Below are 24213 nucleotides of genomic sequence, written 5' to 3'. Positions count from 1 at the left end.
GATAGTTTTATTGGACATGTCTGCTGGTACGTTTGTAATGACACCAGTTATTTCAATTACCGGAATGGAAATAGAGATGCGAGGCTCTGTTTGAAATGAAGCATTATCCAAGAACAAACAACAACCCCCGTTTTAAATTTGTTGAATTTTTTAAGTATCTAATTCCCTTAACGAATCGGGTAAAGCTATTGCTCAGGTACATCATGTCCCAGGTACCTATTGGAACGTTTTCATCTGAATTAGTTATAAAAATAACATGCTTGTGCCCTGATCTGTTCTATGGATATCTTCGGCTATAGTCAGCGACCCTATATCCAGCGGTGAGTCCGATGCGTCGGAGTATTCCGAGTCGCTATCAGAACCTTGATAAATGAAGGCGATTCGGAGTCTTCCTCCTTCTTTATTCTCTTCTTGCCGCCCATCATCTAAAAGGTAACAACTTACCCCGAGTTCAGCAACATGATTTATATACAAAATAAACTATACAACATTATAAATGAAGTTGTTATATACAACAGAAAAAGTATTTACGACAAGATTTACAAATATTTACAAATTTTACACAAATTTAAACTTACAAAAAAAAGACCGCCAGCCGCTTCGAAATTCTCGTGCCTCCACAGGTTATAAGAGACAGACAGACCCGGCTGGCAACACTCTAACTCTAAACTGACAGTTTGTTGACGTTGACAGCATCAGCTTCACACACATGAAGAGTGTACACATTTATGTACTAAAAATCAGCTTGTTTGTAGGTACGTGAAGATTAGTTTATAATTAATCGTATATCCTTTTATTCTTTTTTTTATTACATAAAGTCTTCAAATTATATTTTCACTTGCTAGTATGTATATTTCAATACACAAAATAAGTATTTACAAGACAAGAACAACATTACTTTATTAGATCAATTACCTGTCTTTGCAAAACCGGTTTTAAATGAAAATATAAAAAAAATCAAGTGAGAACCCGAGAGAACATTTCAACGTCGAACGTCTTGGTCTCAACTCAACTATAATAACTTTCTCCCGGGAGTTTATTATTTACTTCCAATTTTTACAGCTGATGTCTATCAATAGAGAGGTTACAAAGTCCACTGATAAAAATGTAAGTTGTTTAAATTACACGCTTTTAATAGGTAGTATGGAGATTCAAAATTTTTGCATTTGTGTGGAAAGCAAGCTCTCTAGAAATATCTTTTTTATAAAACAACATATTTGATAGTTTGAGATGTTTTATGGCATAAAAATACATAAATAGAAACAAAATACAGAATAGGAAATGCTATGGCGGAGTGGCGCAGATTTATCCTATAAAGGAATCCTTTCTAGTAAAGTTTTATGTAGGGAAATACATGTAGAAATCAGAAGGCGAAAGAAAAACCAATACATCAGCTAACGGAATTATTTATGGAAAATTACTTTAAAAATGTTTATGAGTCTGAACATGGTTTTATTTTGTGATTCTTTAAAGAACTACTAGATATAGTAAAGATTACAGCAAAAAATGACTTTGCATTGCTAAAAATAGTAAACTATCATGAAATTGTATACCTATTACACTTAATATTAGAAACTAATAAAATGGTCAAGAGTGAGTTAGACTTGTGTACCAAGGGTTTCAACAAATTTATAAGTTATAAAAAGTGTAGTGGTGTTTCTTTAAAAATAAATTTAAAATGGGATTTTAGAATTTTACAATTAAATTTTTGTTACAGAATAACATGTTGCGTGGAATGTTAAAAAAAATGGTATGTATTGTATATGTTCCACAGGAATAGTTTTAATTACCTAAGATTAAGGATGTTGACTGATTCTGATTTCTTTTTTATTTAATTTTTTTACTAAATTGGTTACATGTGGCGTGCTTAGCCGCCGGGCCCAGGGCTCACACCACGTTGGCCCTGATATTTATAAAAAAGTTAGCATGTTTTATCAGTCATTACATTTTTGACGTCATTAAGTACACAGACGTAATTTTTACGTCACATTAAAATAAAATAGGGCATATTACGCAAAGCTCAGCGCAGATGGCGCTACTGGTACAACTAAGGTACACAAGCATTGCCAATGGAGGCAAAAAGCGCCGATTTTCAATATTATTGCAGATTTACGACCAAAAATAAAAAGGAAGAATTTAGTGGATTATCCTGACAATAATAACACTATTTTAGGTTATGTTCTGCATTATTTGGTCAACTGATATAAACTTGTATGAAATCCATATTTTAATAAAGTCTTCACGTGTCAAGTATTCCGAGCTATTTTTCGACCGTTTACTGGCTCCAAAATTTTACAGCGTGAGGCGTATCCCATAGTTTTCGAAGTTTTTTTATCTTATGGCAAACGATTTTTCCCAATATTTTTCCGAATATGCTATATTGTTGTATATTTTTACAAACGAATTCTTATATAATGAAAGGATTAATAAAATACTAAAATAAACGTTTTAATCGACACATCAAAAGGCGGCAAAGCTTTTGTTACCTAACATACACTGCTGTACTCTGGCGGGATAAATGCAGTTGACGAATTTCAGCTTTTTATCTTTCAAAAAGTTTGGGACGTGTCTGTTACAAATAAAACTGTTTTGATTTGTCATTTTGGTAGTTTTTGATTGATTAGGATCGAGCTAATGGGATCGCCCCCTCATTTCTTAATCAATACTTAATCAATTAGTACTCAATACATATAATCAAATTGAAGAAAGGCCAAATTTGTACATTGGATATTTTTTTAAAATTCTTCATGGAATATACATAGTTACTGATATAGATGACGAAAATATAGTTTTGGAAATTTTTGTCCGTCTGTCTGTCTGAACGCGCATCACTCAAAATTTACTGGACCGATTTGCTTGAAATTTGGTATGTAGGTACCTTATATACCGGGTTAACATCTTAGATACATTTCGTACCGGTAAATGGTCAGGTTCCCGTAGGATAATTGAAAAACTAACTATTAATAAAAAATGCCTCAGAATCCCGGGTTAATATCTTTAGACCTTTCATCCCGGAAAATAAGGAGAGTCCTGTAGGAAAATTAGATACATTTCATCCCGTTAAATACGCAATAAAAAAATTACTGAGATTTTGCTATGAAATTCACGCGGGCTAAGCCAAAGCGGGCAAAAGCTAGTACGTGTTGTTTACCTGTTCATTGAACATTGAACATAAAAGCAAAATTTGACGCTAGAGTCATACAAACAAAAAATCTGTCTGTATATCTGTAACTATGTATGTCTGTCTGTTTGTACATGGTAATATCCGACACTACTTGATGGATTCGAATGAAACTTTTTTTGTTATATAGCTATTAAGCCTGGGCAACATATAGGGTATAACTGATTTTGAAAACTAGAACACCTGATGATTAACTATGATGGTGCAGCTAAACTATAGGAAATATGTATAGAAATGACGCCTTAACAAAAGTTGTTCAGCCTGATGAGCATTTTCTGTTCAGGTATGAAAATCGAAGATCTGGAACACCTGATGTAAACTATAGGAATCCAGTTAAACTATAGGAAATATAGAAATAAGGACAACAAAAGTTTTTCAGCCTAATGAGTATTTTCTGTTGAAATATAAAAATAAGATCTGGAACACCTGAAGAAGAGTCATAATGTCCCAGCTAAACTATAGGAAATATACAATTGACGCGTTAACAAACGTTTTTCAGTCTGATGAGCATCTTCTGTATAGGTATCGTTACGCTTTGTCTGTACTGTTAAATTTCCCTTATAATTTTGACACCTTACCAAAAATTTTTTCGCCACGCGAACAAAGTCGCAGACATCAGCTAGTGCACAATAATATAGGCGCGGCCGCATAATTTTAGTTACCAAATTAGAATTCGTGATGACGTTTTCATATTCGGAATTCCGTAATACTAGCACAGATGTTCAATCAGTTTCTTGTATTCGGAATCCAAACCGATCAGCAGTGTTGCCACTTGCTGCTTTGTCGCTAGATGTGGGGAGATTTTTTAATAAATGGTTTAAACACGAAGTTAGATTTGTTTTTATTGTGGTTATCTTGAACTTGAAGTAATAGCAGCTTATACAGCGGCCTTTCGTTATCAAATGATGCCCATCTCTCTCTTATCTGAGAGTTATCCCGGTTGTATCCGCCGTCATAGATAGAGCGTCTTAGCCTATATTTATTTAAATTCTAACAAGATGAAAAAAAATACACATGCGTGAACGACTTCTAGTGAAGTCTAATATTGAAAATAAAAATAATAATTTGCTTCTGCTTAATTACTTATTTATTGTGTTCATTACAGGGTGGACCTCGAATTGTATTTTTAGAGCCCTATGTTAGCTCTTTTCAAGTGACGAGCAACTATGCGTCAGTTAGTCTTGGATCAAATAAGCAGGATTTGCCAAGATTACCTGTACCAAAGCTAAAGGACACTCTCCAAAAATATTTGAAGTCAATTAAGCCCTATTTGTCTGAACAAGAGTTTGCAGTTACTGCAAATCTTGTAGAAGATTTTGCATCTGCTGATGGTGTTGGACACAAATTACAAGTAAGCAGTTACTCATCTTGACGTGATTTCTAAATATAATTATATTTATTTGTAGTGTAACAATATAGATGATTCATTTATAAAGTTATGAACACGTTCAAAACAAAACAATCGTGCTACTTTTCTTCGTAAAACTACTTAGGTAATACAATACTTACATTATGTAAGTACTTACATGTTTTTTTTTACTTTTCATACAAATATACATACATATACTTACCTGCATACATCCAGACGTGGAATATTTGTACTAAGTAACTTTCGCTGTCTTTTCCATCCCGCATATACCTAACAGAACGTTACTTATTTTAGCCTATACTGTCCCCCTGCTCGAGAAAGTACTTTTTAGCCGTTTTATTTTCTTGAACACCCACGGTATTAAAACTTGGTTGCCTACGCCCGAAATATTTTGGCTTCTGTTAGTCCCATAAAGACCCTCATAATTATTTTTCTTTAATATCTCCTATGTACAGACATAGCCCACTTACAGTTTTATTATATTATGTTGGATGTTTGTGGGGATTGGTATATTGCGTGGTTTACTCCTAATTTAACATTGCCTCGAAATTAACATTGGAAATCCTTTGCATTTCTTTAAGCAGTATAGCCGTTTTGAATACGGAACCACTTTATTTTATGGTAATAAAGTAATATGTAACAGGCAAATTCACGCTTCTATCACGGGTCCGACGCTTTCGGGCTCGTGATAGAACTGACTTTCGCTCACCACCGCAGTTAAAACCGCCTGCTCCTCAGAGGGGTGAGTGTGGGTCTGCATTTCACTTCTCACCATCGAATCGATTCGAAGTGAAACTCAGTGAACCAATCACATTGTGCCATTGTGACACAACGACAACCACACTGCAATGTAATGTGAATGAGAAGTGAAATGCAAACCACATAATATTATATTTTTGACTACCTTTACAATCTTACTTATACAAGGTGTTTGGTCAATGGTATATAAAGCCGAAAATGGTAGATAGGGTATCGTATCCACATTTTCAGAAAAATATTTCCATGTGGAAAAAACGTCACAATAGAGAGTAATTAAGATTATAGATCATGGTAAAATTGGTGCAGTGCCAACCCTGGAACAGCTGATTTCATTAATCTGTACAACTTATTGTTCATTGACCTCAGTACCAGGATTTGTGCAAATTATGATGATGAAAATTATGATGATCAAAACATGGCTTTTATTTCTAATATCGTTAAGTCTGAGAGGACAATATTATTTTTTTAATTATGAAATACATGCAAAATCGCATTTACGGAACTGTCTCTATTGAAAACTTAAGTAAAAGCAATAATAAGAAATGTTGTCTTATTCACAATTGAAGCAATTCAACTTTTAAAATTATTACAAAGTAAACAATTAGGTACAATTTATGGAATATCTCTTCTGCTAATCTGATCTTTAAAATAACGTTGCGCCTGTGTGAATATGAATGAAATAGGATGGAAAGAGATGGATGGAATGAAATATTGCCTATTATTTTTAGTGTCGATTCCATGGTTCTGTATGATTTATTATTATATAACTTTCTGTATTACTCATAAAAAAGTTTGATGTGAAATCTTTGTAGTTTGTTGTTTACGTTTTTCAATTAAGGAAATAAATTATTATTGATGTAAATAATTTAAAAAAAACTAAGTATCGTGATGTATGGTATGGTATGAGTAGGTACTTTGTTTATTTATTTTTTTACTATTACTTGTTCACACGGTGCTGCATCTTAGAGTTATCTCGGAAAGCGGTTTTAGCAATGATGGTCTAACAACATACAGTGCGAAGAGTAAAAGAAAAAGTAGGCAAGTGGACCCTGGGGAAGAAACACACAAATCTATGGTTCTTTCACATTTAGCGCGAGGAACTTTAAATAGGCACTAGGCGGACAGACATTTTGAAATCCTGCGGAAGTAGTTACCTTTCATCAGTCGATTGAGAAACGCCGACGTGTTATAACGTGATATTTTATTTCAAATTGTCGTCGTGTCGACGCGGCGCGCGCTCGCGTGCGCGGCATCATCAAAGGCGGCGTTATTTTGAGGCACAACTTTGAATTGTACTAGGAGATTAGAACTTAAAAGGAGTTTTAACGGACGCTTTGCGGGTAGTGTCAAGTAGGACGGCAATACACCATTGCTATTGTATTGCTGTCCGTTTCTAGAGTTAGGGATGTCACTAAAGAAAAATATTTTTGTATTGAAAAAAATATTACAAGATATAAATTTTTTTTCATCACTATACAACTTATATGACCCTCGGGGTATGGGCTTGTCATGGCTTTATATGCCATTGACCAAACACCTTGTATATTTATTTTCTTATATTCAATGTTTTATACGTAAGTATAATTTATACAGCAATCGCGGTGTCTAGTCACTTTTCATACTACTACATACATCACAAAACTGCCTGGAGTTTTTAATCCCTTGTTCTATTTTCTAACTCACAAACTTATTCAATATTGTTTTTATAACAATAATTATATTCACTCGATATACTTAAGTTTTTGATGTACCTACAACAAATACTTTAAAGTTGGTTGGAACTATAGCCATAAGGGAATACATGTTAGGAGTTGTAATTTTCCTGCATGTTCTCTAACACAAGAATAATTGTGGATAAAATTGAATATCAATGGTAAAAAGGTAGTTATTGGCACTGCCTATCGACCGCTTCGGTACAATTATTGAGTGTTCTTCTTTAACAGATTTGCTACAGTATTTCGTAAATTATAATAACATTATCCTCCTCGGGGACTTTAACATAAACCTTTTGGATAAAACATCTCCTGAATCAGCAAAATTGCTAGAATTAATTGAGCATCTCAATTTAGAACAAGTGGTCAAATCACCTACCCATTTTACCGATCATAAACTCTTATTGACGTTATTTGCACTTCGCACACAACGCTCGAGTTAGAGATGTGACAAGATGTGTTATTGGCAGCAAATCGACCAACCATGCTCTGATAGCATGTGAGTTAAATTTTTAAAAAGATAAACCATGCCCCTAACATATTTCTTATAGACCTACAAAAGACATAGATTATTTGACTTGAAACTTATTCCTTGGCATTAAAGATGCAGATAACGTTAATGAGATGGTATCTACTTTCAATAATACTATACTTCAACTATTTGATAAACATGAACCATTATAATAAATTGTTATTAGAGATCGTTCTTATCCTTGGATAACCGACAATATAAAGATAATGATTAAACTTAGAAATGGATAACAATAGATATTATCAGAAATCATCATCAATCATATAGAAATCATCTCCAAATACTACATAATCTGAAATCAAATGCTCAAGGAGTTGATCAGATTTCCCTAGAAAATTCTTAATCTTTCCTACCCTATTCTCGTTAATCTATTACCCTCATCATTAATTAATTTATAACTACTGCAATCGTCAGACCTCTGCCAAAAAATTCAAACACTCTCACCGTAAATGATCTTCGCTCAATAAACATCCTTTCAATTCTTTCTAAAATACTAGAAAAAGTAGTGCATTTACAATTAACACAATTTCTGGAGTCCAATCAAATTCTCCTAGAAGCACAGTCAGGATTCAGAAAGAAACACAGTACAGCCACAGCCTTGCTTGACGTTACTAGTAATATCTTGGAAGCCCAAGATAATGGAATGGGTACTTTTCTAGTTCTTCTTTTGTTTCTTCTTTTTTGACTTTTGTCGTGCCTTTGATACTATTGATATACCTGTCTTACTTTCCAAGCTCTCTTCTCATGGTTTCGAAGCGTCTACTCTTGCTTAGTTTCGAAGCTACCTATGTTCCGTTCTCAGTTTGTCAAAATCGACAAAAGTAACGGATCCTCCACAGTTTCATCTTCATCCCCAGTTAAAACGGACTCCCTCAAGGCTCCATCCTTGGATCTATCAATATTATTAAATGAACAATTTATGTATTTATGATCGCGTTTTCGAAAACGGCGCTAAATACGGAAAAATATGACCAAAAATTAACACTTATATATAAATTTATGTTTTGTCTAGTTTTACTTTTGGAATGATTTCAATCGCTTTTTCAAAGAAAACAACTTAATAACCTATGAAGCATCAGTTGAGCTAGATTTTTATTTTGGCTTGCACCATGCAACACTTAAACATCGGCTCATCGTTCATCAATTTACACATAGCAGTTTTTCAAATCCCTCTGTGGCTGTAAAATAAAATAATTTAAGTTAACAAAATGTTAAAGACAAACAATTATAGCAGCTAAGTAATTTATACTGGTTGATATAAACATACGGTACGGTACATACGGTATGTACAAAGGCTGTTATTTACAGGATTTACGTATTTACATCAAATCTTCAAATTCAAATTCAAATAATTTTTTCAATCACTTTTTCTCGTCAATCTTTATATTTATAGTTATTTCTCACAAGCTACAAACTACTGGCAGCTTCACAGCAGTACATCGTGTAAACCTTAAAATACTCTGTGTTTACCTCGTGAAATCATCTTTCTCGCATGTCTTCTCTTATCCCGGCTATTTTCCGTATTATTTTTGCATGTAGGAAAGAAACAATTTTTGAACATATTGTACAGTTTTCGAATTACATGCCCTAATAAGACGCAAGCAAAATTCCAGAAATGTAATATTACCTACTATGTACAATATATAATAAAAACTAAACAGCTTCTATCTAAAGTATATAGGAATTATACTTTAAAGTTATGTTGTTATGTTCGGATGTTTGACGTTGACGTTTGTTTTTTTTATCATACGAGTACCTACTCACTGATGTGTACACTGTACTCCGCCACTGATGACGTCATGAAGGTCAAACAAAGGTTAACATTATTTTTTTAAAATAAAATTAATTATAGGGTATTTTTATGATTTCACAACATAAATATAAATATGAATAAAATGTTTTCAAAAAAAATGGACAATGCCCATTCTGCCAAAATGCTAAACATGTCGTCACGCCGTTATATCCATCTATCTACTCTCCTCTTTGGAATTATTTAATGTCGTAAACCCTCATATTTATTAGAAAAGCTAAACTGCGGTCCTCTAGATCTCGCCTTGTCTTCTCATTAACAGCTTTGAAAGGAAATTTCAAGTATGCCGCAGCTAAAATCTGGAACAATTTAACTCCCTCTCTTCGTATGCGAATATAAGTACCTAGTAATATATCAACAAAGTCTTTTTACATTTCATACGACGATAAAAATGGTATGTAATGTACTTCTATACTATTATTATAAAGAGGTAAGCGTTTGTGGGTTTGTGAGTTTATACGAGTATGTTTGAGGCGGGTAATTTCCGAAACTATCGAACCGTGTTCAGGATTTAAATAACAATAAAATAACTGCACTGGCCACCAAAATTGTGTTAGACAAATAAGTTGACAATGTTTCGCTGTGAAGAAAATTGCCGCCGATAGTTGAGTTGTATTTTTGGTTTTCATTATATATTTACATTTTAATAATAAAAAAGTTTCATTTCTTACGACCATAGATATTGTTCAAACCGATTTCAAAAACTATTTCACCATTATAAGGTTTATTATCCAAGATTATCGAAGCCCCCGGGCAACATCTAGTATGTACATAAATCTATTGTAAAACTTTACCATGGAAGGGATTGAAGTACATAAATGTATTATTTATTTACAGGCTTTATTGGAACAACGAGCGGAAAGTCATCTTAACTGGTTGGAAGAGTGGTGGTTAAACACAGCTTACTTGGAGTACAGAGACCCAGTCGTGGTATATTCTAGTCCAGGATTAGTGTTCCCGTTTCGAAACTTCTGTAATCAAGAGGATCAATTAAAGTATGCCGCGAAGACGTTGTTGGCTGCTCTTGAATATAAACATTTGATAGATAAGTAGGTAATTTTATCTTTTAAAAGGCGTATGTAGGTACTATTATTTATTCATGTGATAATTTGATTTATTTGTTAGTACTTGTATTTTTTCGAACATTCGATGAGTCGTAGACAAACTTCCCGTTTATATTACGTATGTGCATCGATATAGAATATATTTTATGAGCTGCGAATAAATAAACATGGAAAAGTAACTAACAAACAACAATTGCAACAAGAAATACTTGCACGCGATTGGAAGTATCAAGGTCACAATGACCCGCTAACAAAATTAATACGTAAACTTATTTTAGTGATAATTTTTTATATAATATTTTAATCTATACAATGAAACAACAAATTTATTTTGTTTTCAGTGATAAAATTCCTACAGAAATGATGGGTAAGAATCCTTTGGATATGTCTCAATACAAAAAAATATTTGGGACATGCAGAATACCCATAAAAGGCAGAGATAAATTGTCCTTCAATGACAGTAAGCATGTTTCTGTCTTCCACAACAATCATGTAAGAAAATCATTTACATTATTTTTACATTAGCTATTGCATGTAGCTTCGCCTATTAGACCCCAGGTCATTATCAGTATCCATTCCAAATTTAACCAAAAGCGGCCCAGCGGTTGTGCTAACTAACCAACCAGAAATTATCCCAAACAAAAATCATTACACAGATTGTCATAATCACAGAAGAAAATCAATGCTGACCACTAGCTACTTCACATAATAATCACCGATAATGCGGTGGCTTAAAAGACAATAAAGACATTGGTAAAAAGGTGTAATTGATAACATTTCTGTTTTTTTTTTTCAAATTTTTTACTTCACATACGATTTTGGAATTGGTTTATTTAGAATATACACTTGTAGAACAAATGAAATACGTAATTCCTCCGTGGCTAAAAACAAAGTTACAAAAGTATTTTTACTTTTTAGATTTTCCATGTAGATCTCTGGGGAAGTGATAACGTTTTGTTGAATGAGGAGCAAATTGTTCACCAACTTCAGAAGGTTATAGACTTGTCGACGAAATCCGCAGAGGTATCAATTGGTATACTGACATCAGAAAATAGAGATACATGGGCTCAAGCATACGAACTGCTTGGAAAAGGTTAGTCTATTACAAGATGTCCATATACCAAAACAAATTAAAATATTGTTCTCACTTCAATATATGTATCTAATATTATGTAGGCAGATGTACTTGGTAGATGTATTTACTATTATTAGAAAAGACGTCCAGAAGATCAAACAATTTAATCTCCTTAAAACTATAATAAGAGTAAATCCGCTGACTCTTGTCCCTTAGACCTAGAAACTAGGCCTTCCATACATTTGAATATAGGTAAATATTTCTTTTGTTTAAAATATGCACATATATATTTCAAATGTAAGGAATTGTGAGAATATTCTCACAGTTGAAACTCATGGATTTCTAGTATTATTCATAATAATAAAATTGTCAAACATGCAAAATGAAACATTTGAAATCTAACCTATGATAACATTATAACTCGCTCCTTAGCGTCTCCGGTGCAAATTCGAGTTCTAGTTGAGTATTACAAACAATTAATTTTATACCTCTAGAGTGGTTAATGTGTTCCATTTCATCTTTTCAATCCATTACCGCCCGTGTAATAAATTCAAAAAATACCACATGGATATGGATTTTTGTTTATTACACCTTTAGTTTCAGATGAAGTTAATGTAAAATCTCTGGCTGATGTGGAAAAGAGTATAGCAGTTTTATGCCTAGACCAACCTGTTGGCCTTTGGTGTCATAATGATAAGGATAAGATGCAAAATGTTGCCGCGGGTCAAACGATACATGGTGGAGGATCTGAGAGTAATGGCGGCAATAGGTGGTTTGACAAGACTGTTCAGGTATTGACTTGTTTTTGGAACGTTACCTTAATTCATTAAAAAAGTTAAAAGCCTACTAATATATGTTTTGTCCCTATCGCAATATATTATATTTGACATTGACAGAGTTGAAACATAATTTGACTTTTTATGAATAAGAGGATTGTATCAAAATATTATGTTGTTGTCACAGATAAATAAGGACTGTCGCATGCTCCGACTTAGTTACCGCCATGCATGAAAATAATGCAGAAATGAGTGCTCCGAATCAGAGTTCTCGGTTGTAGTATTAAAAGACATCACTCGTCACAAATATAATAATTAGTTTGAAGGAGACTAGAGCTGGGTCAATCGATCGTTTATTGTAACCCGGTAATTCACGCCCCGTAAGCCTGGTGATCGAGTCTAAATGATTCGATCATTCAGAGATCTCGATCACTTTGAAACTATACCTCGTGGATCAATGGATTTAGTTTCTATTGTATGATTGACACGATTCCAGGATTCTCGTAGGTATCCAATCAATGCAGGTGTCTGGTCGCATACGCACTCGCGGGTCACATGTCACCGCGCAACTGATCAAATTTGAAATCCAATCTAAACAAACAAGTTCATTCATTTTAGGTACAAGTGTAGCGTACTGAACCCGAGAACGAGCGATTGACGTATATACTTATCTCTCTTCCGCATGCTATCGAACGAAAAAGACGAACATAGTTGTGAAAGTGCAGTTCATGAGCGGGCGGCGACCGGGTCTTTAGTGATAGATCTTTTAGAAATTCGTGACTCGATCACGGGTAGTGATCGAATCATTACAATTCGATCAATCACGATCGACTCAGCTCTAAAGAAGAGCTTAGGGATGACGTTCATTTATTTTTTCTACTTGACATTGGTATTTTATGTAAATCTAATTTATAGCTATTATTGTGTCTTTTCTACTTTTATGTTTAATGTTTGTTGTTTATTGTTTGTTGTTTACTTTTATTGCAGGAGTAGTATTAGGTACACCAAAATATTTTAGGTAGAAAACCTAAATTATTAATTTATTCCATTTTATTAATTACATTCGTTGTTTGAACCATAAACCGGCACTGTTCTTCACTATTTCTGGTATTAGTAGATCATCTTGTACTTGTAGTTTTATTGTAGTTCAGATTTACTTTGCAGTTCATTGTCGGCGCTGACGGTGTGACCGGACTAACATACGAACATTCACCCGCTGAAGGACAGCCGATAGCCGTTCTAACGGATTATATTATAAATTATATGTACGGTTTCAATTTTTCGTTTTTACTTTGTTTTTATTTGATTTTTATAAATGTTGCGTTTAATAAGACATAATGGTCAATCAAACAGCCAGAAGAAATACTGATAGTACATTGGTATTAAGTATTTTGATGGATTTGTTTTTTTTTTATTGGTAAAACAATAGCCAATGAAAATAACAATAAAAATGGAGGCTTATTGAAGTTGTACGTACAATAATATGATCTTAGAAGAAGAAAAAATGATATAATTCTTAACTTTTTGTTTTAGTGAGAAAGAAAACAAGCCGACATCTTCGTCAGCTAGTCCTATTGAACCGGTACAGTTAAAATTCCAAGTGAATGATGATGTAAGGAGAATGATTCGAACAGCCAGAGAAAATTTGGACAAGTATAGTATATTTATTTCGGTTTATTTTGTTTCTTATTTGTTATTTACGATTACAGTACAATACCCAAAGGAAATAAATACCTAGTGAATTTTGATTACATAATACCACATACAGACAAGAATAGTGATCCAATGATATAGTATTTTACTTATTCTTTGCATTATTTCTTTCAGATTGGTTAATAATCTCGAGTTGAATTGTTTCACTTACGACAAATACGGCAAAAATTTTATCAAGTCTCAAAAGCTCAGCCCAGATAGTTACTTGCAAATGGCTATGCAATATGCATTTTACAGGTACTTATTTATTTATTTCAAGCAAAAATATAAAAATCCATCGTCCACTAAGATACTAAGAATATACATGCGACATGCTTATATACTTATATAACATATATACTTACATATATTTTAAATGCGAAAGTCTGTCTGTTTGTTACGCTATCACGGCTAAATGGCTGGGTCGATTTGGTGGTAAATTAGTTAATTTGACCGGAGCTCAAATATAGGGCTACCGCAGACGGACGTGCGAGCAACAAATGTTTGCAATAAATAAACTACGTGGACCGCGTGGGCCCCGTGTCTGTTTTCGTGCTCAAATGTACTTATTAACTAGGATGTTGCCAGGGGCTTCGCTCCCGTGCAGCATCTAGTTAATAAATAGAATTTTGAGAAAAAATATAGCCTATAGCAATTTTGGATAATGTACAGTATGCTGCAAAAGTCCATATAGAGTGAACAAAAATTATCGCATGTAGCGGTCACGTTTGATCGCGTTCACTCACACATCTACATAAGTAAACAAATAAACTACACGTAGATCTTTTACTTATGCCATCGACACGCAAACAAGAAGAAGATTTCATAGTTTTATTTTCTTTTTTTCTGAATAAAAGGCACTTATCCTTCCCCTAACTATGTGCTTACTTCAAAAAGAGTTGAAGTTAACAAGAACACAAATACACTATACACTTTATTATTTCTATCAGTTGAATTAGTTCTGCAAGGTCTTATATTAATGTATATGCTTAAATAAGTTGATTAGAGCATGTCATTGTTAAAATATTTATATTATATTTATATAGTTTAAATATTTCTGAGGAATGAACAGGGACAGAAATCATTAACAATATGCATTATAAAGAAAATTGCATTTGTTTTACAAAGGGAATTCCATTACACAGGACAAGTATGAATCATTGCAGTTTCTTGCAAAAGTGTAAAACATATTCTAGGCTTACTATCCACTAATACAACCAAGTAATCTTCGGTAGTGTTGCAGTATTGAATCAGACTCGTAATGACAAAATCAATGGTTCAAGCCCCACCATTAGCGGTCAAAAAGGCTCGAGCCTTTTAGCCCTAAATTTAAAGTTGCGAGTCTTTTTTAAAGGCGGACTCACAATTGTAGCGGTCGAAAAGGCTCGAGCCTTTTAGCCCTATTAAAAGCTTGCGAGTCTTTTTTAAAGGCGGACTCACGAAACAGTAGTTCTAAAATTGCTCACTAAAAAAGAGCTTAAGGCTTTTTTAGGCCTAGGCTTTTTTTAAAGCCTTTTTACAAGACTGGCGTCGTAATTAGAGTTTTATCATTTTAGCGGTCAAAAAGGCTCCTTATAGCCTTTTTTTAAGACTCACCGTTTTATAGCGATGGCTACAATATTAATTATAATAATAAATCGTCGTCTCAGCCGATGGACGTCCACTGCTGGACATTGGCTAATAATAATAAATATGTCACTACATTCATATAACGCCATGGGTAGTAAAAACAATTAATAAATATAAATTTCTAAATACATACATATTATAGATAAAACACCCAGACACAGAATAAATTATCATGTTCATCGCACAAACAATTGTTCTGGGTGGGAATCGAACCCACGACCTCCGGATTATCTGTCAGTGTCACTAACCACTACGCCACGAGGCCAGTCAAATTTAGACTTATTTTAAAAATAAGACTGTATTTTATTAATTTTGTACTTACGTGAATATTATTTTTTTACAATTTTCAAAATAACATCGATTCCTATTTCGCCATTATTATCTTGGAAATGACAAAGAAAAATACTTATTTCCGTGGTGTTTAATATTTTAATGTGAGGGTAGGTAGGTATATTTGTTCTTATGCGTTGCTGGATGCCCGGTTTAATTTACGTCATTCATTCGTTTTAATATCGTTCTATTCGAATTGTTGTTCGTATCATGACCAGGAAATGTGTTAAGTTAAATATCTGTTAGTATATTGTGTTGCGGTTAATATCGTAAATAAATACTGGTTCATCAATTGAACTGAAACATTGGGTTGGAATTATATTTTAGCGCGTTGGTTACTATTACTCGTTATCTTTGCGCCAAAATGGAAAATGATGGATTTGATGGTGATTTGGATGTGTCTACTGATGTCACATTTACGAGTTCTAGAGAAAATGTGAGTATTGAGTCTTCTCCGAATCCTAAAAAAAAATATAAAAAGCTGAGGAATACATATTACACGAAGAATGACAGTGGGCTTAAATGTAAAATATGTAAAAAACCATTTTCGATAAAATCGTCACATTCTACGCTAAAAAATCATTTGCTAAGTCATGAAGGCATTGAAGGCCCCTCAACCTCAACCAGCAATACTTCTGCATTGACATTGAGCAAACATAAAAAGGCACTGTATGACCGACTAGTGCTTAATTTTATCGTTCACGGCAACCATCCGTTTAAACTTGTAGAAGAAGAACATTTTAAAAAATTAATGGCTGAGATAAATCCTAAATACTCGCCATTAAGTTCAACGTCACTTAAATCAAACATTCACAAACTATTTAAACAGAAACAACCTGAAGTTATAGAGAAAATCAAAATGATTACAAATAAAATTTCTTTGACTTTTGACTTTTGGACCTCCGTCACGAACAAACCATACGTAGTTGTTACTGCGCACTTAATAGATAATGGTGCATTACAGTCATTTATCCTGGACTTCGATTTAATACCGTATCCACATAAAGCTGAACAGATATTACATAAAATTGTAGAAATCTTCAATTTATATGCTTTACATAAAAGAATTATGTCCATTACTACAGATAACGAGAAAGTAAATGTGAAATGTTTACAATTACTGACTTTATGTAATGATGATTATGATGATGTGATTCACACTAGATGTTTGGCACACATTTTAAATTTGGTAGTAAAGAAAGGTCTAAAAGAAGTTGAAGAGCCTATTTCAGCTGTGAGTAAACTTGTTAACTTAATAAATTTTTCCACTAAAAAAAAGCAGACCTATTTTGAAAAGTGTGCAGAATTAGATATTCCGCAATTAGCTTTACTAAAAGAAATTAACATAAGGTGGAATTCGACCTACCTTATGCTTGAGCGTGCATATAAAATGAAAGCAGTTCTCAATGATCTTTGTCAGAATGATAGGGAATTTCGAAATTCCAATATTGAAGAAATCATGTGGGCTGATGTTAAATTATTGATTGACTTGCTAAAGCCGTTTTACGATGCCACACTTTTACTATCTAAGTCAAAATACCCAAGTATTTACTATGTAGTACCTATAGTAGACGTCCTAATGAATCGACTTTCTAATGCCGAGGAGATGGATAATGATCTTAAGAAAAAAATTTCTGGAGCCATGCTCAACAAATTGCAAGAATATTTTCCCTTGCTACGCACTGAGTATGCTATGTTTTCTATTATACTCGATCCAAGATTAAAAAATGATTATTACTCCGAAAATTACAATGGTACTGAAGATCCCCTCACTTCTATGACATTACTTTTTAATACCAGATACAATCTTGGAAATCAAGCAGCTGAACAGCAATCCGATCTATCGGAATCTTCCGGTGCATCTGGAGTCAATAACAATATTTTTTCTTCAATTTATAAAAAAAGAAGACTTGATAATAATGAGCTGGAAAAATATTTATCCCTACCGATTGAACCCGAAGACACTGATGTAATAGACTGGTGGAAAAACCAACAATTAAACTTACCACGCTTACAAAAGATGGCTTTTGATATTTTATGTATACCAGCTACAAGCGTTCCCAGTGAACAGTCATTTTCCAAAGCTGGAAATTTAATCAATAAGAAAAGGAATCGTTTGAGTAATAAAAGCATACAATCCTCAATGTGCCTTTCATCCTGGCTAAACGTTTTTGGTGATTAATGTTCGCGTACCTAACGATGTTTTACCTATGCTTTTTTTATTTCATTAATTGATTTAAAATATGTTAAACTGTTATAATACATAATAAAACTTTCATTTATAATTCATTACGTTTCTATTAACCTAATCCTCAAAAGAGTCGAGTATTTTTAAAGATGGAACTCTAATTAAATAAATATTTTTTTTAAAGAATGTTTTTCTTTTTAATCACTTTTCTTTTGGATATGTTATGCGCAGTGGTTAAAGATCCAATATATTATATTGTAACTTGAAGTTTAAAAAAAATATCCAAAATATCAAAAAAGTTGTGGGTAGGTCAACATTTCACCTACCCACAACTTTTTGGATATTTTTACTATTTTGTAATCTGTTAATCATTAGCAATTGTGATTTCTTGGCTCGTTAAGATAATACATTTCATTTTTATTATATAATAAAAATGTCTAGTGATGACGGGTCTCCTCCGTGTTCTCCGAGTATTTTACCTGGTTTATCTCGCGAGAAGAAGAGGAAGTTATCTTTAAATGAAGAAAAGTTAAAACCAGAATCATCATCAAAAAAACAATTGGACAAAGGAGTACAGGTACGACAAGAAGATATTATGGATTGTGCCATATATAAAAGAAATCGATGGGACTCATCCGATGTGCGAGCACAATTGAATGTGGTAGTGGTAGACGATATCCACCTGTGCTCAGAGCAGCAACCAAATGATCAAAGAAACAAAGAGTTTGCAAAATTATTAGCTTTTGAGCTCGACCGTGTTCCTCCAGAAAAACGCACGATGACGTATTCAAAGATTCTGGATTTCATTAGAAAAATACGCCAAGAAGACAGTTTGGCTAATATCAGTTTGCCAAGTTTTGATGATTCCGACAATGAAAATGAGTAGATATCCAAGTTGTGTCATTGGTTATATTTATTACGTTTAATTTCATTTTTATATTTTTTAAATATGATACTGTATTTTTATTAACACATCCTTTATTTATTTACAATTTCATTTCATTGCCATACCTAATGAAAATCGGCTGTTTTTCTTTTTGGAACAATGACTATTTTAAGTTGGCCTCTTATGACTTAGTAAATCTTTATAACCAAGTGTCAACGTATACTGGTTTTATATTTTATTATTAAATGTACCAAAAATTATGTAATTGTTTATGTTTTTGCTATATTTAAACCAATCATCGATACCACCTTTAGACCTAATTAGTACCTAATAGTGTCAAATAATATTATATCTAAAAAGACTTTAAAAAAGCCTATGCCTAAAAAGCCTCAAGCCTTTTTTAGTGAACAATTTTAGAAAAAAAGCCCGCCTTTAAAAAAGACTCGCAAGCTTTAAATTTATAAGGCTCGAGCCTTCAAAAGCCATAAATACAATTAGCCTCGAGGGCTTAAGAGCTATTTAGCCTTTTAGCCTTCTAGCCCTCGCTATAAAGCGGCGAGTCTTAAAAAAGGGCTAAAAGGCTCGACCTTTTTCGATCGCTACCCACCATTGTGATCTTGTGTTTTTTTTTAAGTTTGATTATAATGTTTTAAAAGGAACAGAAATTATAAAAAAGGCAAACCTTTACAAATTGATAAAATATAACTTCCAAAACATTTCCATAGACTGAAGAATGAATTTTAAATTGAAGAAAAATTGAATTAAAAACTTCATTATACTTTTTGTTGTTTTTTTTTTCAAATCATTTGTATAGGTAATACTAACCTCCTATATTTTAATTTAATTTTGGTTTAGTTGGTATTATTTATAAACCAAGCAAAACTTAAAAATTACCAAAATTTTATTGCAACTTCCAACACGAAAATGGGACAGCTATGTATTTTGCAGCTTACTGTACCTTTCTAATGGTATTTTTGAAATCGGTTCGGTAGTTTCGGAGATTACCCGCCTCAAACTCACAAACGCTTACCTCTTTGTAATAATAGTATGAATAAACAATTCGATATTTGAAATCAAATACCCATTCGAAACTGGTTTCGTAAAGTACAAAGAGTTAAATTTAGTAATCACCAAAGGGCTGCAATGGGCGGTGAAAATCTGTATGAAAAACACATAAGATATTTTTTACCATTGCTAATTTAAGATACAAGGTAAAATATTATTTAGCAGATTTTAGTTATTTTTACCTGCTGTTTTATTTTTTACGATTAACATTTTCAATTCGGACAGGCTTTATAAGACTCCTGGGGCACACTACGAGTCGGCTGCTACTAGAATGTACGTGGGCGGTCGCACTGAAACAATTCGCTCTTGTTCCACCGAGTCCATTGATTTTGCAAAAACAATGTTAAATCCTCAAAGCTCCTCTAAAGATAAAGTAGCAGCGCTCCAAAAAGCTATAAAAGCCCATAAGGATTACACAGTTCAGGTATTTCATGTTTATTTGCATATTACTTTGTACTAAAATGTGTGTGTGTACTGTACGTACGTATGTACCGTACAGTCAGTACGGAAATATAATGTGGAAGTGGATTGATTCATTGCCTAAATAAAAAAATTTCTACTACGTTAGAATTACATATGTTCGAAATTAGGTATGTCAGATATTGTTGATGATAATAATGAATTAAGTATGATGATAAAGGCATTTAATAAACAAATCTATTAAATTAGGATGACATAGAGATAACTCTTTGTCACCCTAATTTAATAGATTTGTATTTGCCGCCACTTAGTAGCAAATTGTTGCCACCAATGAAATTAATGTTGCGTGTGGGTACGGCATTTGTGATGATTTTTTTTTAGTAAACACGAAATCAGGTTTTTACTCGAACATGTTTCGATATAATTTTCCGTCTTAAATAAAATTTCACCTTTTTTTATTTAATAAAGGTTTTCGTTTTCAACCCCCGACACAAAAAAGGGTGTTATAAGTTTGACTGCTAAGTGCGTTTGTCTGTCTGTTTATGTACGTGGCAACGCAACTCATCAACGGGTGAACCGATTTGAATGCGTTTCGTGCGTCTTAGATATGTTTGATCAAAATCGGTTCAGCCATTCAAAGTTGTAACGAAATGAATATTGAAAGTCGGGGGTTTTTAATTTGTCTAACAAATAAAGTGCTTAAGACTAAAATGTAATAAATATATCATTGCCAATCAAGACATGCTTTTTTGTTTGTAAATTACTTATTTAAGCAAATAATAAAGACTATTAAAAAACACTTCAAAAATGTAAATATTTACACATTATAAATTAATTTACTGTAGAAATTATTTTGTGCATAGATTTTTATTTCGAAAGTACTTATATATGTCGCAGTAAGAGAGATAACGCTGTAACATAGTTATACGAAAGTGATTCATTACTACCTTACTAGGAATATTTATAAAATGGTTCAAGTTTAATGATATAATTATATTACAGCGGGTTAGAAAAATATTTTTTTGAGCAGCAACATTTGGTCAGTAGAGTTCATCAGTGACTCCATTGGATTCCGTTGAGTCCTGATGGTGATGATGATGGTGTTAGTGATAATGATGACAACAATAAGTGCAGGGGTGCGTAGCTTAGAAGACCATGCAGTTAAACGTTAAGTTCTTGTGTGGACTCTGTTGGCCAAATATTGCTGAACAAATAATTATTTTTGCTGTTCAAAATGAAGTTTATAATATTATTTGGGATAATTGTAGGCTCTTCAAGGACTTGGTGTTGATAGACACCTTCTGGGACTGAAGTTAATAGCTAAAGAAAATGGTATTGCAGTGCCTAAAATATACTCTGATGCAGGATTTGCTAAAAGCACTCACATGAGAATTTCTACTAGTCAAGTAAGTAAAACAATTATTATTATTAGGTTGTGCCCCTAGCGCCCGATACTCGTACATACTTTCATGCAAAGTGCAAGCATTTTATGCAAATCATGCGAGTCGCGATACTGCCCAAAAAACAGATGTATTTACTCGTAAGTATACCTACAATTGCGGCGCTAGGGGCAATGGTATAGCTTGTCCACTGCGACTGTTAATTGCTTAACATATGTCAATAGTTATACGTCACCTTCACTTCGAAATGTTTTGTTTTTTTGCGGGTCCAATAGCGTATCATTCGCTGTATAACATCGCAGATTGATAATCATATGGTACATTTAAATTCGTATCTTGTTCATTGTAGTTGATTGCCCTTACATGTCTCGTCCACTCCCGTTTCCCGCTTCCTTCCATGTAGAGATCTCGTACCGTTTCCTAAATATTGTCCCATCTCGTTTTTCGCAATATGTCCCGCCCCCTTTCCCACTACTTTCCTCGCCCATTTTCCACTATGTGTCTCTATCCCATTTCCCGCTATGTCTCCCACTTCCGCTTTATACAACGCGTGCCGTCCTATTTTCCACGACGTATTACTACGTACGCTAATGCTCTTGTCGGTGGAGTATACGCCACGCCTCTCTATCCTCGGCTTTGCTTTTAAGGTCTCTATATGCAACAACGCCTTCTTTCAGTTGGCTTGCATAACTCTTCCTCGGTCTCCCTGGACCTCATCTTCCTTTCACCTTTCCTTCAAAAATTGTTTTTTTAATAACCACAAACGTAAATCAAACATTTTACGGGTTTTTCTAGAAAAATAATGAAGTTTCATATAAATGTTCACCCCTACATCATGTCCCTAGAGATGCAATTTTCCAAAAATAGATAATGCATTATTATATTTTCTTCTTCCCCTTACATAACATTTCAATTTACTTTTACTTCAAAAATGACGATGTATGTTTACCAATTTTTATCTTAAAAATTGTATTAAGTCCCATACAATTTTTCACCCATTAAAGCAGGCGAAGCGGGTATACAGCTAGTAAATTATACATCTAAACCTTAGGAACCTTAGGAACACTATCTAATGGTGAAATCGGATAAAAATCCGTGCAGTCGTTTCTTTATCGCGAACAGACGAGGCAGAGGTCTTTGTTTTTAATATGTACTAAGGATATAGTCACAATTTACGAAGATTATATTGGTGGCCACCATTCTCTTTTTAGTAAATTGTGGTAACTATCCAACGTAATAATTTTTAATAAAAGCAATTATGTATGGTATGTTTCAGTGGCCACTATTTAATTAAAAAATAATAATGATAATATTTTTTATTAAAAAAATATTAAATTATGATGCTGGACACTTGCACACTAGCAGGCCTAGGTGTAAAACGGGTTTTGTTTTTTTATTTCAGGTTGCTTGCAAGTGCGATGGATTTATGTGTTATGGTCCACTCGTGCCCAATGGATACGCTACGTGCTACAATCCACGCGACAACGACGTGAACTTTGCGACTTCAGCGTTTGTGGCCAATCCGGAAACTGCATGTAGCGAATATCGAGCTGCATTGGAACAATCGCTTCAAGATATGCACGATATATTACTTCAAAATATTCAATCTAAGTTATAAATTTCAAAATAGCACTCTGTAAAGATGTACATGAAATTTGTGCGTACCATTAAAAACGCAAAATTCAAATCTTATCACAAATTTCCAGTAAAATTATATTTCGGATTGACTGTCTGTAAAGAACTGATATTGTATGAACTGAATTGTCACAAATCCCTATGTGCCCGTTGTACCTATAACCTCATGTAACGGCGTCCCACGGGAAAGCTAGTTAGTGCTAGTTAGGTGCAGTAATCGGGGTTAAATTAGGAAATATATTAATTTATTCGAGAAAAATTGGATAGATGTAATTTTAAATGTTTGGTGTTGTTTTTAAATTTGCGCGCTGTTGCGTGTAGAGTACACGCGCGTGACACCCCTAGCGTTGCTGTGGACGCCTCTTGATCTCTGAAACTATCTGAAAATATGAATTCCATAAATCGTATGTAGCCCAAGCGAGTTCAATTCGTACTTGACCAGTTTTTCCATACATATTGTTGTTTCTAGTTGCAGAAGATGAGTTAATAATTAAGAAAATTTACCTATATATATATATATATATATATATATATATATATATATATATATATATATATATATATATATATATATATATATATATATTTGGTGGTGGTAATGATTGCAAAGCGTAAAGTTTTTGTATGATAGTATTTTCTGCTTGGGATTCCATGGAGACCCTATGATGGAATACAGTTCACTCAAGGTTT

General features: G+C 33.3%; 1 protein-coding gene across 3 annotated transcripts; it reads left to right on the top strand.

The window, feature by feature from the left end:
• The first annotated feature begins 665 nt into the window (after nt 1-665).
• LOC128683544 (carnitine O-acetyltransferase-like) lies at nt 666-24213 on the top strand. Of its 3 annotated transcripts, XM_053769272.2 has the most exons (14): nt 679-755; nt 1063-1107; nt 1718-1750; nt 4287-4532; nt 10201-10412; nt 10769-10919; nt 11346-11520; nt 12100-12293; nt 13443-13543; nt 13812-13931; nt 14106-14228; nt 20294-20492; nt 21757-21894; nt 23291-24213. In XM_053769272.2, exons 2-14 carry the CDS (start codon nt 1066-1068, stop codon nt 23504-23506), a joined length of 1950 nt encoding a protein of 649 aa, XP_053625247.1. In that variant the 5' UTR covers nt 679-755; nt 1063-1065; the 3' UTR covers nt 23507-24213. The 3 variants fall into 3 exon arrangements, with proteins under 3 accessions (XP_053625266.1, XP_053625247.1, XP_053625257.1); XM_053769291.2 differs by lacking the exon at nt 1063-1107 and having other exon boundaries at nt 666-755; XM_053769282.2 differs by lacking the exon at nt 679-755 and having other exon boundaries at nt 762-1107; nt 12106-12293.

The sequence above is a fragment of the Plodia interpunctella genome, chromosome 1 (genome assembly GCF_027563975.2).
Source record: "Plodia interpunctella isolate USDA-ARS_2022_Savannah chromosome 1, ilPloInte3.2, whole genome shotgun sequence".
NCBI lineage: Eukaryota > Metazoa > Arthropoda > Insecta > Lepidoptera > Pyralidae > Plodia > Plodia interpunctella.
Note: the sequence above shows the minus strand (reverse complement) of the source record. Positions and strands in the feature narration are given on the sequence as shown.